This window comes from Sarcophilus harrisii, chromosome 1 (genome assembly GCF_902635505.1).
Source record: "Sarcophilus harrisii chromosome 1, mSarHar1.11, whole genome shotgun sequence".
NCBI lineage: Eukaryota > Metazoa > Chordata > Mammalia > Dasyuromorphia > Dasyuridae > Sarcophilus > Sarcophilus harrisii.
In genome coordinates, this window is record NC_045426.1 from 255,925,064 (window position 1) to 255,939,123 (window position 14,060).

The 14,060-nt window shown below is 41.0% G+C and overlaps 1 protein-coding gene across 1 annotated transcript; it reads left to right on the top strand.

Moving 5' to 3' along the window:
- Nucleotides 1-287: 287 nt before the first annotated feature.
- On the top strand, nt 288-5,552 carry ACTB (actin beta). The gene is made up of 6 exons (XM_003761554.4): nt 288-447; nt 2,529-2,657; nt 3,055-3,294; nt 3,788-4,226; nt 4,347-4,528; nt 4,730-5,552. The coding sequence occupies exons 2-6, from the start codon at nt 2,535-2,537 to the stop codon at nt 4,871-4,873; spliced, it is 1,128 nt and encodes a 375-aa protein (XP_003761602.1). The 5' UTR covers nt 288-447; nt 2,529-2,534; the 3' UTR covers nt 4,874-5,552.
- The last annotated feature ends 8,508 nt before the right edge of the window (nt 5,553-14,060 follow it).

Below are 14,060 nucleotides of genomic sequence, written 5' to 3' on the forward strand. Positions count from 1 at the left end.
AAATAAAGCCGCCCTTCCATCCACGTTTTGTTAAGCATCAGCCCTGCATTGCCAGGGCACTGATATTCAGAGATTCAGACCCAGCAAAAAAAGGTGGAAGCCAGAGAAGCGCCCATAGAGAGCAAAAGCTGGAAAAACTCTCCCTCCCTCTTTTCCCTCAGTCTTTTTTTTTTTTTTTTTTTTTTTGCAAAAGGAGGAGAGAAGAAAAAAAATGCTGCAATGTGCAAAGAGGCTCGTGAGTGAGCGACCCCGGGCCAATCAGAGCGCACCGTTCCGAAAGTTACCTTTTATGGCTCGAGCGGGGAGCTCGCGCGTCCCATAAAACCCGGAGCGCGAGTGCTCAGGAGTAGCAGTGAGCTCTTCCACCCAGCGTGCACTTGCCTCCCCCTGCCTCCAGGTGCGGCACCACCTCCTCTCTCTTAAGGGTTTAAACTTGCCACTTCTAAGGTAAGAGCCTGCGAGAACCTTCTCCGCCTGCGTCCTTAGAGTCTTTCGGATACGCGTTTCTTTTGGGCTTTTTCCTACTCCAAACCTTTTAAAAGGACGGAGTGACAGGCGTTCCTCGGTGCCTGCAAGATTTAAGGGAAGTATATTTTCTGAGAGGGTGTTGGGCTTGGAAAAACTAGAAGGGGTTTTAGGGGGCCTGATAGTGCTAGACCTTTTGTGCACGTTGGGAAGGCGGTTTTTGGTTGCCCCGCCGTCGCCCCTCGGCCTTGGGCGGGCGGCGTGGGGGTGGGGGCGCGGGGCGAGCGTTTCGGGAAGTTAGGTCTAGGTGCGGGCTTGAGCTTCTCTCGGCGGGCCTTGGCGAGTAATAGCCGCCTGCTCCCGGGCTCTCGTAATCGGGTTTTCTCCCTTCGGCCCCGGAGTAAGAGGATTGAAACGGAGCGTTTGGGATAATGGGGACTGGCGGGCCCAGGATGGTTAGTACTCCGTCATGGGGAAGGCTTCCTGGGGATGGCGTAGGGCGGACGAAGGTGGTTGGGGCTTGAACCCCATCCAACCGGCTGAGCGGGGGCGCCTCCAGGCGCGGGTGGGGCTGGAAGAAGTTGTAAAGGGCGGGGGCGGCGGGAAAAAAGGAACCCAGGCAGAAGGGAGGGGGGGATGGGGAAGAGGAGCTTTAACCGCCGAGGAGGCGGGAGCGAGGTTTCCAGGGTGTGACCCGAGCTTGCTTTATTGTAGCTGCTCTCATGCTTTGCAGGGGGCTTAGAAGGCGGTGGGCATGGTGCCTTATGGGGGAGGGAGAGGAGGTTCCGGTTCCTCCCTCCACTTTTCATTCAAAGGCGGGGGAATGAATTAAGGGTCTTTGTCTCAAGTCTGGGCCCAGTGGTGGCCGGCCCGAGAAGGGCGTGGGGTGGATTAACAGGTTAGAGGGCGGAAGCTACAAAGTGTAGGGGGGTGGGGACGGGAGTGGGAGTGCCTCCTTTACGCGGGGGGGTGCGGGGAAAGCGGATCTATTTTGCAGCCGGCTCACGATGCCGGTACGGGTTTGCAGAGAAGTGAAAGTCTTTAGCTTTTGCAAACCCAAATGCTGCTTTGATTATTGCATCCGTTTTTTAAGGAGGGGAGGACTGTCATTTGAAACATTGTATCTTGATTTTTAATTTTAACTGGTGCTGTGAAGCAGATAATTAACGATCCCTTTGCTAAAATCTTTAGTGGTTTAAGGAGTGAAGGAAAAGGGATTTTTATGCCCCCTTGGCCTAATGGTTGCAGAGACTTGGCTTAAGCGAGCCTTAATTGGCTTTGAATGACTCCCCGCTTTTCCTGAGGCTTGGTTTTCCCAGAACTGGGTGGGGACTTAGCCAGGATGAGTTCCTTCCCTAAATCTCAGGGGTGGTGGGGGTGTGAGTAACTTCCCCTTTTGAACTTCTGCTCCTGCCCAGCGCCAGGAGCACCCTGGTCTCCCGCAGCCGCTTGCATAAGCGTGGCTCCCAGACCCATCCCTGCTGCTAACGTCTGGCAGGGGTGGGTGGGGTAGGGAGTGGAGACTGATCTGGGTGTGGCCACACCGCCATGCCTCAGTTTGAAAAAGGCCAGGGGGAGGAGGGAGCAGGGGGAGTGGCTTCTCTTTTTAATCGAGTCTCCCTTTAAAAGAAGGGTGGGGGAGAAACCTGGCTTCCTGCCGCACCACTGACTTCTGCAAAGCTGCCTCTTACCATTGCCTTTTATGGTAATAATGAGAGGCAAGAGAGCTGCGACTTCCTTTGTCCCAAATCTCTAAGGCGAAAACTGCAAGCGGGCACTCCCCCTAGCGGCTAAAGAGGAGAGGTGCACTCAATTGACAGGAAGCTGAGAAGGAAGCGGGGTGGGGAGTGGTCCTTCCAATCTGCTTGGTCATCACCCTCCGCCTCCATCCCAGCATCTCTTTAAGAATAGGATGGAGGAGTCTGCACTGCAACTTCTTAGCTGCTACCTTAATAAATAGGGATTGCCGTTTTATGTAATTTTGGCTTTCAAAAGACCCAGAGTATTATTTGAATTAAACTTGGATTAAAAAATTGTAACCCTTATACTGTTTTTCTCCACAGTTCGCCATGGATGATGATATTGCTGCTCTCGTTGTTGACAATGGCTCCGGAATGTGCAAAGCTGGCTTTGCAGGAGACGATGCCCCTCGGGCTGTGTTCCCTTCCATTGTTGGGCGCCCCAGACATCAGGTATGCATAAAAATCTTAGCCCTTGTTGACTGATTGGAAGGATATTGAAGGGATTTTCTTTGCAAAGAGCCTAGAACATTTGTGGAAATTAAAACATTAAAAACATTAAAAATTATGCTTGGAGATATCAACAGGTGTCAGGTGGCATTAACCTGAGCCTAATTTTATACATTAATGTGACTATATAACTAAGAACTTTGAGATTTAAACTTTCATTGCATGTAATGGACATGTAAATTTGAGCAAGTTTTTGGGTTTTCAGTTCAGTTATCTGTGAAATGAGAGACTTGAATTTCTGACAACTTTATGAGCACTAAAAATCTAGAACCCTCACAAGTACAAATTATAAATATTACTGATAGGTTGAGACTGACAATTGCCATTCTTTTCTCTGCAGGGTGTAATGGTGGGCATGGGCCAGAAAGATAGCTATGTGGGGGATGAAGCCCAGAGCAAGAGAGGTATTCTGACCCTGAAGTATCCCATTGAACACGGTATTGTCACCAACTGGGATGACATGGAGAAGATCTGGCATCACACTTTCTACAATGAGCTCCGTGTGGCCCCTGAGGAGCACCCTGTGCTGCTCACAGAAGCTCCCCTGAACCCCAAAGCCAACAGAGAAAAGATGACTCAGGTTTGTGGACTTCTTGGGGTACGGGTACCATGATTTTTAAGCCATGTCAACTTCATCTATTTACTACTCTTTTATACCCTGCTTCACCTTTCTCTTCTCTTCCCTTTTTTTCTTTGCCATTATCTATAGGGTTTTTCTTCTCTGACCTGAGTCTTCTCTTTGGATATCTACAGGTTCTGTTTGCTTTTTCTGAACTGGCTTTATTTTTTTCACTAGCAATTTGAATTGTTTGTCTAGGGTACTAACAGTTCACTTGTCTTGGGTGATTTCTAAAAAAATCTAAAACTTGATCCTTAGTTTTTGCCATAAGCTGGTATCTCTTAAGATACCAACGTGTGGGTCTTAGAACAACAGTTAAATTTTTTTGTTTTTACTTCAGGATACTTACAAACCTACAAATGTGTTGCGCACCTGCATGATTATCCATAACCTTGCTGTATAAATTTTGCAGCGATTACTGCACTCACTCAACTGCCTTATTCTCTATTTCCAGATTATGTTTGAGACCTTCAACACCCCAGCCATGTACGTTGCCATCCAGGCTGTGCTGTCCCTGTATGCCTCTGGTCGTACCACTGGTATTGTGATGGACTCCGGTGATGGTGTGACCCACACTGTGCCCATCTATGAAGGTTATGCCCTTCCCCATGCCATCCTCCGTCTGGATCTGGCTGGCCGTGATCTGACGGACTACCTCATGAAGATCCTGACTGAGAGAGGGTACAGCTTCACTACTACAGCTGAGAGGGAAATCGTACGTGACATCAAGGAGAAGCTGTGCTACGTCGCCCTAGACTTTGAACAGGAGATGGCCACTGCTGCATCTAGCTCCTCTCTGGAAAAGAGCTATGAGCTTCCTGATGGTCAGGTTATCACCATTGGCAATGAGCGGTTCCGATGCCCAGAAGCTCTCTTCCAACCATCTTTCTTAGGTAAGGGTTTTTTCTCTAAACATCACACTATTTACTTCAGGATTAGTGGGTCAAAGGAGGAAATGCCTCTTTTTAAAGACTAATAATCATTTACTACTTGCTTTTCTTTTCCTTATGTAGGTATGGAATCCTGTGGAATCCACGAAACTACCTTCAACTCCATCATGAAGTGTGATGTTGACATCCGTAAGGATCTGTATGCTAACACCGTATTGTCTGGTGGTACCACCATGTACCCAGGCATTGCTGACAGGATGCAAAAGGAGATTACAGCCCTAGCCCCCAGCACAATGAAAATCAAGGTGAGTTGGTTAGGAATTGCTTTAGGACAAGCTGGTGCTTAGTAAATGCTAAACAATTATTTGGGTGATTTATTGAGTTCCTTATGCCATGTTCAGAGCATTGTCTTAATGGGTTTTAATTGGCTTCTCAGAATTGATGTGTGTTCTGAAGTGGTTCTATTGAGAATTAACGTGGTTATCTCTTCCTTCTTTTTAAACTAGATCATTGCCCCACCTGAGCGCAAATACTCTGTCTGGATTGGAGGCTCCATCCTGGCCTCTCTTTCCACCTTCCAGCAGATGTGGATCAGCAAGCAGGAGTATGATGAATCTGGGCCCTCCATTGTCCACCGCAAATGCTTCTAAATGGACTGTTTGTGTTTTTTTTTTTTTTGGTTGGTTTTTTCAAAGGGTGTGACATGATAATTGCCCAAAAGAGATGAGATTGGCATGGCTTTATTTGTTTTTTTTTTGTTTTTTGTTTTGTTTTTTTTTGGCGCTTGACTCAGGATTTAAAAACTGGAACGGTGAAGGTGATGAGCAGTCTAAGTATGTTGGAGGCAAACATCCCCAAAGTTCTACAGTGCGTCTTCAAGACTCTGATTGTACATTTGTTTTTTTTTTTTTTTAAGTCATTCCAAATATTGTATAATGCATTGTTACAGAGTTACTTGCCTCTATGAAGGCTGTCCTGCTCTTACACACAGAGCAAAGGAGCTACTTAACAAAAATCCAGGCGGGGAGGGGGGGGAGGAGGGAAGGTACTAGTACTGCTTTACATGTAAATTATGTAATCCTTTAAAACAAAAAAAAACTTTTTGTATCTTCCGCCTTAATACTTGTTCCTTTTTTTTTAATTGTCAGAGCCATAAAGAATGGCCCCCTAAATTCCCTCCCTGCCCCCAACATAGATGTGAATGCAGACTTAACAAAGTCTCCCGCCGAGTTTTGAGATTGGTGCCAGTACTTGGGGGAGGGGAGGAGCTTTACCTGTACACTGACTTAAGACCAGTTCAAATAAAAGTGCACACGTTAAAGAAACTTGGCCAATTGTGTTGTGTTATGAATGTCTTTAAATCTTGGTTATAGCCAAATGGGCTTGCTTTTTTTTTCCCCCAGTTGAAAAGAGAAAGTTTTGGCTCCTTTATTAATTTAAAGATTTCTTCCTACTACAGCAAGTAATCTGATGTTGGCACATATTTTAGTAATAACTTAGGGGAAAGTATTTTATTCATGTGGTTCAGATAACTAGTAGTAGTTAGGGGATTAGATATAGTGAAGATTAATTCAACTCTCCCTGGCAGCCTTGAGTAGAATGTGATCTGCAGAATGTTCATATGATAAGCTATCAATGTGGTCTGTTGACTTGATATAAATCCTTTGGTAATTGTTTTTGGAGCTTTAAGGAACCTGACTCAGTTCCCTTTAGACACCCCCCACCCATGTCCTTTGCTTTCTAAAAGGAAAACAATATATAGGATTTGAACCACAACTTCACTGACAAATCTTAAAACTATACCTCTATTCACTCTTTTGCCACTGGTAACCATTATCACTGGGTGTGGGTATTAGGCCTCTGAGATTAAAGATTAGGTTGTAGGAGTGTGATAAACAAAGGAACTCCAAAGCTTCCCTTAGAAATTTATGGAGAAACATGAAGTGATTGTGAGCCATCTGCCTCCTAGGATATCTTGAGTCATCAAATGGGGATGGGAGGGAGTTGGTTGGTACCTACACACTTGTGGTGAGTGGGGTAGGCACCTTAACAAACCCAAGTACTAGAGGATAAAGTTATTAGGAAATACCATAGTGTTCTGTTTGTTTTGGTGAATTCTTAAGGGTTAATTCCTATCCTGATACTAGGCTGTAGACATCCATTTGTGAAAGAATGGGAACATAATCCCCTCCCCAATCCCCATCCCTTTTTACCATAGAAATGTCATAGGAAGGTTAAAGACAACCTGTGAATGCAAAATATGGAGTATCCCAAGTAACAATTCACAAAAAGCAAAAAAAAGACGGCGAACTACAGATGACCAGTGATGTACCATATTCATGGTCTCCCTTTTATTCTTGCCTCCATTTAGGAAGATGTCCAATTCCTCTTCACCTTAGAACCCAAACCCAGAAATATTTGACCAGGGTGGGCTGAGCTCTTTGCAAGGAAACATGTATATACCAGGTGTATATATATCCCAAAATGTAGCTTGGCATTTGGCTATTGCCAACTTTCTACATGCACGGCTATAGCTTTGGGTTTTTGAGGGGTTTTTTTTGGCTGTAGCAGGATCCTATCTGCCTTGCAGTTTTTCTTGCAGTAGTTGCAATTATTGGTGGGTTTTTTAAAGGTGTATTGTGTTTTTAGTTTTGTTCAACATTTTCCCAATTCAATTTTTAGTGCAAAACATTACCATATTGGCCATGCATATCTATAGTAAAAGAACAATAGTAATGCTTTTGTGCTTACTTTGGGAAGTAATGTTTACTTCCCAAAGGAAAGAAAAATGCATTCATGTGATCCTGTGAATCAAATACACTTAAATTTTAAGTTTTAAGAACTTGCAAATGGACATATAAGTATAATTAATGTGACAGATCTAGCATTGAAAAGACCTGAATTTAAGTCCTACTTCAAACTTTTACTAGCTGTGAAGTCTGGGGCAAAATCACTTAACCTCTGAAATTCAATTTTCTCACTTAAATGAGAGGGATATAATTATTTAATAGCTTTTAAGTCCTTTTCAGCTCTAAATCTGTTAATCCTATAAAATATACATTCAAATAAAGACCAATCAGTTCTAAGCCAGATCTTTTGTAATTTTGAATTCCAAATTTTCTCTGTTCAGTCTCTGCCCATTGAAAAAGTGAAAAAGATTTTTTCATTAAATATTTTCAGGAAATTTTAAGTCTCCTTTAACCCTTCTCCAATTGTTCAGCTTCTGGGACATCTGGGACATCTACATAAATCTTAATCAAGTTATCTCAATTTTCCATTTCATCTCTTAAAGTTTATGGAGCACTTAGCTTGTCACATTGTGGAGCACATCGTTCAGTTACTCAAGTCTTGGCCAAATCTTTTGACCTTGACCCCATTTGGGGTTTTCTTGAAACGAGAGTGGAGCGGTTTACCATTTCCTTCTCCAGCACATTTGACAGATGGGGAAACTGAGGCAAACCTGGTAAGTGATAGGCTCAGGGTCACACAGCTGGTAAGTATTTAAGGCCAGATTTGAGTATATTTATTCCCGACTCTAGACCTGATGCTGTATTTACTGCGCCATCTAGCTGCCTGTGAAGCAAGTAGTACAAGTAATAACAGGCCTGTTTTTCAGATGAGGAGACAGGCTCATGGAAGGGGATGTAACTTGTGAGTTTCACATAATCCAGTGGGGGTAGAACCAGATTCTCAGGCCTTCTGACTCCTTAATCAATGAGCTCTTTCCATTCCACCACATTGCCTCTTTGTTGATGGGAACACAGATGGGACTGGGTCTCAGGAAATACTTTTAAAAAGAACAGAACATCAATATTAATGACTTCCAGAAAACCCCCAATATGTTCCAAAGCTAAATAAAAAAGTTAGGGGTTAGGCCATTTTCATTCTGGCACTCTTCTAGGATGACCATAGTTTAAACTGGAAAGGGTCACTGAGTCCACCCTACCAGTGATGGATGAGTCCCTAACAAGGGAAATGCTTTGCCTAAGTTAAGTCAACAAATATTTAAGGACTTACTATATATTACAGGCACTGTATGTACTGAGACTATTCAGGGAGAAAAGGGCAGAACCAGCACCTGACCCCCAAATCCAGCATGCTATGCTGTAAGAACTGAATGTAAATCTTTGGTACATTTGTTTTTTGGGGGGAAAGAAACAAACTAGTTAAAACAACCATTTCCCATAGTTTAATCCTTCAGTTGACATTTCTGTTTTGGAAACAGCTACATAAAAATCTAAAGTAAATAGAGGCTAACAAAAACATTGCTGGCCAAGAAGCTGTTACCTCAATTTATTATTTCAAAAAGAACTGTTTACCTTGGTGTGTCTTTTTTTTTTTTTTTTTAAGAGCCTTGTTTGAGCATGGGCAAATGGCATCATCCAAGCTTCAGGTTTTCTGAATGAAAAATGGGGATACTTGAACTGCTCACCTCCCACGATGGCTGTAAGACCTGTTCTCTGGAATCAACGAAGGGACCAACCAGTATTTTCATTTTAAAAATTTGTGGTCTTCATTTGTTTTTATATCTCCTTCCTTTCTTCCCAACATATCCCCTTTCTTCTCCCAGAGAACTATCCCTTATAACAAAAAATAAAAATGGGGGGAATCATTGAGCCAAACTACACAACTGTCAAACCAAATAATTCTCTTTTTTCTCATAATCCAGAAACTTGACATCATCGAAAGTGCTCTACCCACAGAATGCCTAAGAAGGAGGGAGGTACCTTCTCATATCTCTTCTATCGAGTCAATCTTGGACATGAGAAAAACACAGAATTCAAGGTTGAGTTTTTTCTTTTTTTTTTCTAACACGTAATCATGAAACACCTAGTATGTGCTAAGACACTACCTGAAGATACAAATATAAAAGTAAGAGTCCTTCCTCCCTTCCTGGATGACCCTATGTTTTCCCAGGAGGATACAACATGTTTATTAGGGAAGTAAATCTAGCATAAACTATCCTTCCCCAGAGGATACAATTATTGGAGAAGAAACTAAATTGTAAAAATTATTTAAGTGTAAGCAATACCTCACACTTATATAATACATTGGGTTTTATAAAATGCTTTATAAACATACTTTTTCATTAGATTCTTTTAACAATTCTGGGAGGCAGGTACTATTATTATCCCCATTTTACAGATGCAAAAGCCAAGGCTTAGAAAGGTTTACTGACATAGGGTTACATAACTACCAAATGTCTTGAGGATTTTGAACTTGCATCTCTATGGCTCTAAGTCTATGTATTATGCTACACTAACCCTCAAACTATAATTCTGGTCATGGTTGGCCAGGTTTCTATTGTGGATATCTGGACCACACATCTAGTCACTGTTTACTGGAAATTGATTCTTTTCTTCTTTATTGGCTGGGTCCTTCTCTTTCACATTTTATCGGAAGCATATCTCTCAGCTCTTTCCCAGTCTCTTGTCTCACTGTTCCTATCTCTACTTTCCCCGTAGTATACACAATAACAACAACACATATTCAGAAAGTAACAAAAGAAAAATTAAATAACATTAAAAAATAAGAGTACTTGCATCTACAAAACACAGTCTTCACAACAGTCATATAGGATAGATTATAAAAGGAATGTTATTCCCATTTACAGACAAGCTCAGAAAGCTAATATCAGAAATGAGATTTTTAACCCAGTTTTTCTGTCTTTGAATTCAGTGCTCCTCTGAAACATAGAAAATGCCATGTTGTGAAGAGCTTTAAATGCCAAGCAGAGGTCTTTATATTTGATACTTGAGGCAATAGGGAAAGCTAGTAGCGTTTGGAGGGGGTGTATGTGACATGGTCAGATCTATATTTTAGGAAAATCATTTTGGCGACTGAATGGAGGGTAGACTAGAGTGGGGTAGTCAGGCCAACTAGAAGATTGGATATGATCATATACAGTCGAAGCAAGAAGTGATGAGGGGCTTGAAATGGGGTGGCAGTTGTGTAAAAGGAGAGAAGAGGAGATGTAGAGAAACTGCAAGATTTGCCAAAGGATTAAAATGTGTTATGAGAGAGTGAATCAAGGCAGGGATGCCATCAGCTGATGACTGGCAGAATGGTGGGTTTGTACAGTAATAGGATGTTATCAATCTTCCCTCTAGCCTTCTTATTAACTCACTGATCAACAAACAGTTATTCAGTGCCTTCTATGTATAGAATTCTATGAGAGATCCAAATTTTCAGGATATTATCCCTGCCCTCAAAGAGCTTCTGATGTAGTAGAAAAGATTAGAACATATCAATAAGCATTTTTAAGCACCTACTATATGCCTGGTACTGTTCTAATCATTGGGATTGCAAAAAAAGACAAAAAACAGTCTTTGCTTTTTGTGAGCTCACAATTTAATAATTTAATTTTCTAGTAGAAAAGATGAGGAGAACATGGCAAAGAAACCTTTATTAAGCACCTACTACATGTCTAGAACTGTTCTAAGCATAGGGCATACAAAGGGAGGCAAAAGGTCTTTTGTTATCAAGGAATTCAATTTAATGAGGTAGTAAAGGAGACATCATGCAAACAATTATGTATACACAAAACATATGACAGATAAATTAGAGATAAATCTCATAGGGAAGGAGGCACTAATATGCAATGTTTGCTATAAATGCCATGAAATAGATATAAGGGGGTTAAGGAAATTCAGAAGTCAGAGATTCCTTCAATTAGAAAGAAGAATTTGAATGTAAGGGAAGAAATTATGGGGGCAAGTCACAGCACAGGTCAAGGTGAAGATAGGGGGAAATGCTAGTCTTGTTTGAAAATGGTGATTATTCCAGTTTGGTAGAAAACTAGGGCATATGTATCCCATATGGGGCAGCTGGGTGGCGCCATAGTGCGCAGAGTGCTGGCTTGGAATAGGGAAGATTCATCTTCCTTTGTTCAAATAGGTCCTCAGACGCGTACTAGCTGTGTGACTCTGAGCAAGTCACTTAACTCTTTTTGCCTCACTTTTCTCATCTGTAAAATGAGTTGTAGAAGGAAATGGCAAACCAATATGATATCTTTGCCCAAAAAATCTCAAAAAGGGTCATGAAAACTGAAAGGACATCCTATACAATTTCTTTTATGGGCTCTAAATATTCTCTCTGCTCTCCTTTGTTTCTGGGGTTTTGCTTGCTTTTTTTCTATTTACTCCAGTGCATGGGTTCTTAATAATCTATTTTGTGTCATGGATCCTGACAGTCTTGAAGAGCCTATAAACTTGTTTTTAGAATGTTTTTAAATGAGTAAAATAATATACATAGGCTTACAAAGGAAACCAATAGCTATTTTAAAAAAATGTTCGTGGACTCTAGTTAAAGAACTCCTGAACTAATGGTTTTCTTCCTCACTCTTTGCCTGTTGAGATTCTTTGGTTCCTTCAAGACAGAGCTACTTAGAGGCAACAGTTAGCTGGTGCTTTATAGACTGTTGGTCAGGAAGACTTGATTTCAGATTCTACCTTACTAGCCCCATGACCCTGGACATATCACTTAATCTCTAACTGCCTCAGTTTTCTTAAATGTAAAATGAGGATAATAACAGTACATACTTCCCAGGCTTGTCATGAGGGTCAAAGGAGATAATTGTAAAGTGCTTAGCACACAGTAGGTGCTTCATCATTGCTTATTTACTTCCTTTAAGATCTAGCAGGGGTCCTCAAATTATGGCCCGAGGGCCAAATTCGGCAGCTGAGGACGTTTATCCCCCTCACCCAAGGCTATGAAGTTTATTTAAAGGCCCACAAAACAAAGTTTTTGTTTTTACTATAGTCCGGCCTTCCAACAGTCTGAGGGACAGTGAACTGGCCCCCTATTTAAAAAGTTTGAGGACCCTTGATAGCCTATATGCCTTCTTACCCATCAATCCTTCTTTTTACCTTCTCCAGTCAGCTGAATGTGATCTGCTTCATTTTACCTGGAATTCTCCTTTGTACTTTTATTCTAGTTATTGGTGAACATGCCTCATCCCACCTATTAAATTCCAGTATTCTGTTGAGAACTCTGGAGCTATTATAATAAAAAGGATAAGGATTGGTTCTGTGGTTTATTTGATATAGGGAAGTCTCAGATGAGATAATTCTGTAACAACAGAGCCTTGCCCAGGGACAGTCAGGGGTTGAACTTTAACCTAGGCTATCACTGACAATAGGATGTCTGCATTGGTAGAAAGGATTTCTTGACCAGAAAATCATGAGTCTGGTTTCAAAATAAATTTATTTAGTGCTTTAAAGTTTACATAACTTGCTCTTAAAAAAAAATCACGTATGTATCACCTACTATGTGCCAGGCATTATTCTAAGCATTTTCCCCCCAAATGTTATCTCCTATGATACTCATAACAACCTTGTGAGGATAAAATGCTTTTATTATCTCCATTTTGTAATTGAGGAAACTGAAGCAGACAAAAGGTAAATGATTTGCCCAAGATTGCACAGCTAATAAATATTTGAGGCCAAATTGAACACAGGACTTTCTGACCCCAGGATTGGTACTCTTATCTCTACCTCTATGTTCTTTTTCTCTTTTGCTTTGAGGTAGGGATGAGGACAGGATTCACTGTAGGTATTATGTTTTCAGGCAATGCAAGAGTGCTTTTATGATTCTACCATTGTCAAAGATCAGGCTACAAGGACCTAAGTACTCTAAGGTCGAATAGCTACATTGCATTTTATCCTTAGTTTCAATCTCTACACCAAATGCTTTTTCAAAATTAGTAATAAACAGATTATTCAGTCATTCACTTATTCATTTAACAAGCATGTATTTTAATTAATACAAAAACTACATATTAAGTCCATGTACTTTGTTTCCAGCATTATAATGAAACTCGTTATTTTCACCTCTTTTAGATCTGCTAATAGACCAGTCAAAATCAAACAGAAAGTAAACTCATTCTGAAAGGGGGTTTATTGGTGCTAGAAATGTGAAAGTTGGATTTCTTATAGTAAAACAAATGCAATTCTAGAGATATTTTGTGATACAATTACCTATCTATAATGAATAAAAAGACAACTTTTTTTGTGTTAAAACCTTGTCTTTCTTTTAAGACAAAGCTAACGTCCTTCTGTCCTTCCTTCCTCCTTTCTTCCTCTCTTTCCCTCATTCCCTCCCTTCCTTCCTTTCCTGATTCCTCTGGCCCTTTTCCATTACTTCTGTGTTCCTTATCTATAAAGGGATTTATCCCATTCTAATTTGAGTCATAAAGGATACGTAGGTTGGTGGAATGGATGGAGTATTAAACTTCAAATCCTCAAATCAAAAAGACTCATCTTCCTGAGTTCAAATCTGGCCTCAGACAGTTACTAATTATGTGATCCTGGGCAAATCACCTCACCCTGTTTTCTGGGTTTCCTCATCTGTAAAATGACCTGGAGAAGGAAATGGCAAATCGCTCTAGTATCTTTGCCAAGAAAACTCCAAATGGGGTCACATAAGACCAAAACGACTAAATAACAACATCAAAATTTATATTATACTTATTTGTATTTATCTGTCTTAGCTTAACTGATTTGTTAAATTTCTTGAAGACAAGTATATGTTGGCAGCCATGTAGTTTGGTAGATAAAGAGCTGGACCTAGAATCAGGAAGATCTGACTTTTTTTTAATACTGCCGTAGATGCTAGTTTTTTGACTCAGAACAAGTCACTTAACATCACTACCTCAGTTTTCTTATATGTAAGATGAGATAATAATTAACACCTCACAGTTTATGATCAATGAAGATAATTTATGTAACTATCTAAATTCTGGCTTTTATTATTTATTTTTGAATTCTACCCCTCTAATCTGCTTTCTGCCATTTTTTGTTGAACTACTGAATTCATAGACAATAGAACTAGTTCTTA

Bases quoted from the DNA above. Each gene is read 5' to 3' on its own strand.
- ACTB (XM_003761554.4), top strand. From the start codon at position 2,535: ATGGATGATGATATTGCTGCTCTCGTTGTTGACAATGGCTCCGGAATG. The intron at 3,295-3,787 runs GTTTGTGGACTT...CTCTATTTCCAG, and splicing joins ACAGAGAAAAGATGACTCAG to ATTATGTTTGAGACCTTCAA. The intron at 4,529-4,729 runs GTGAGTTGGTTA...TTTTTAAACTAG, and splicing joins CCAGCACAATGAAAATCAAG to ATCATTGCCCCACCTGAGCG.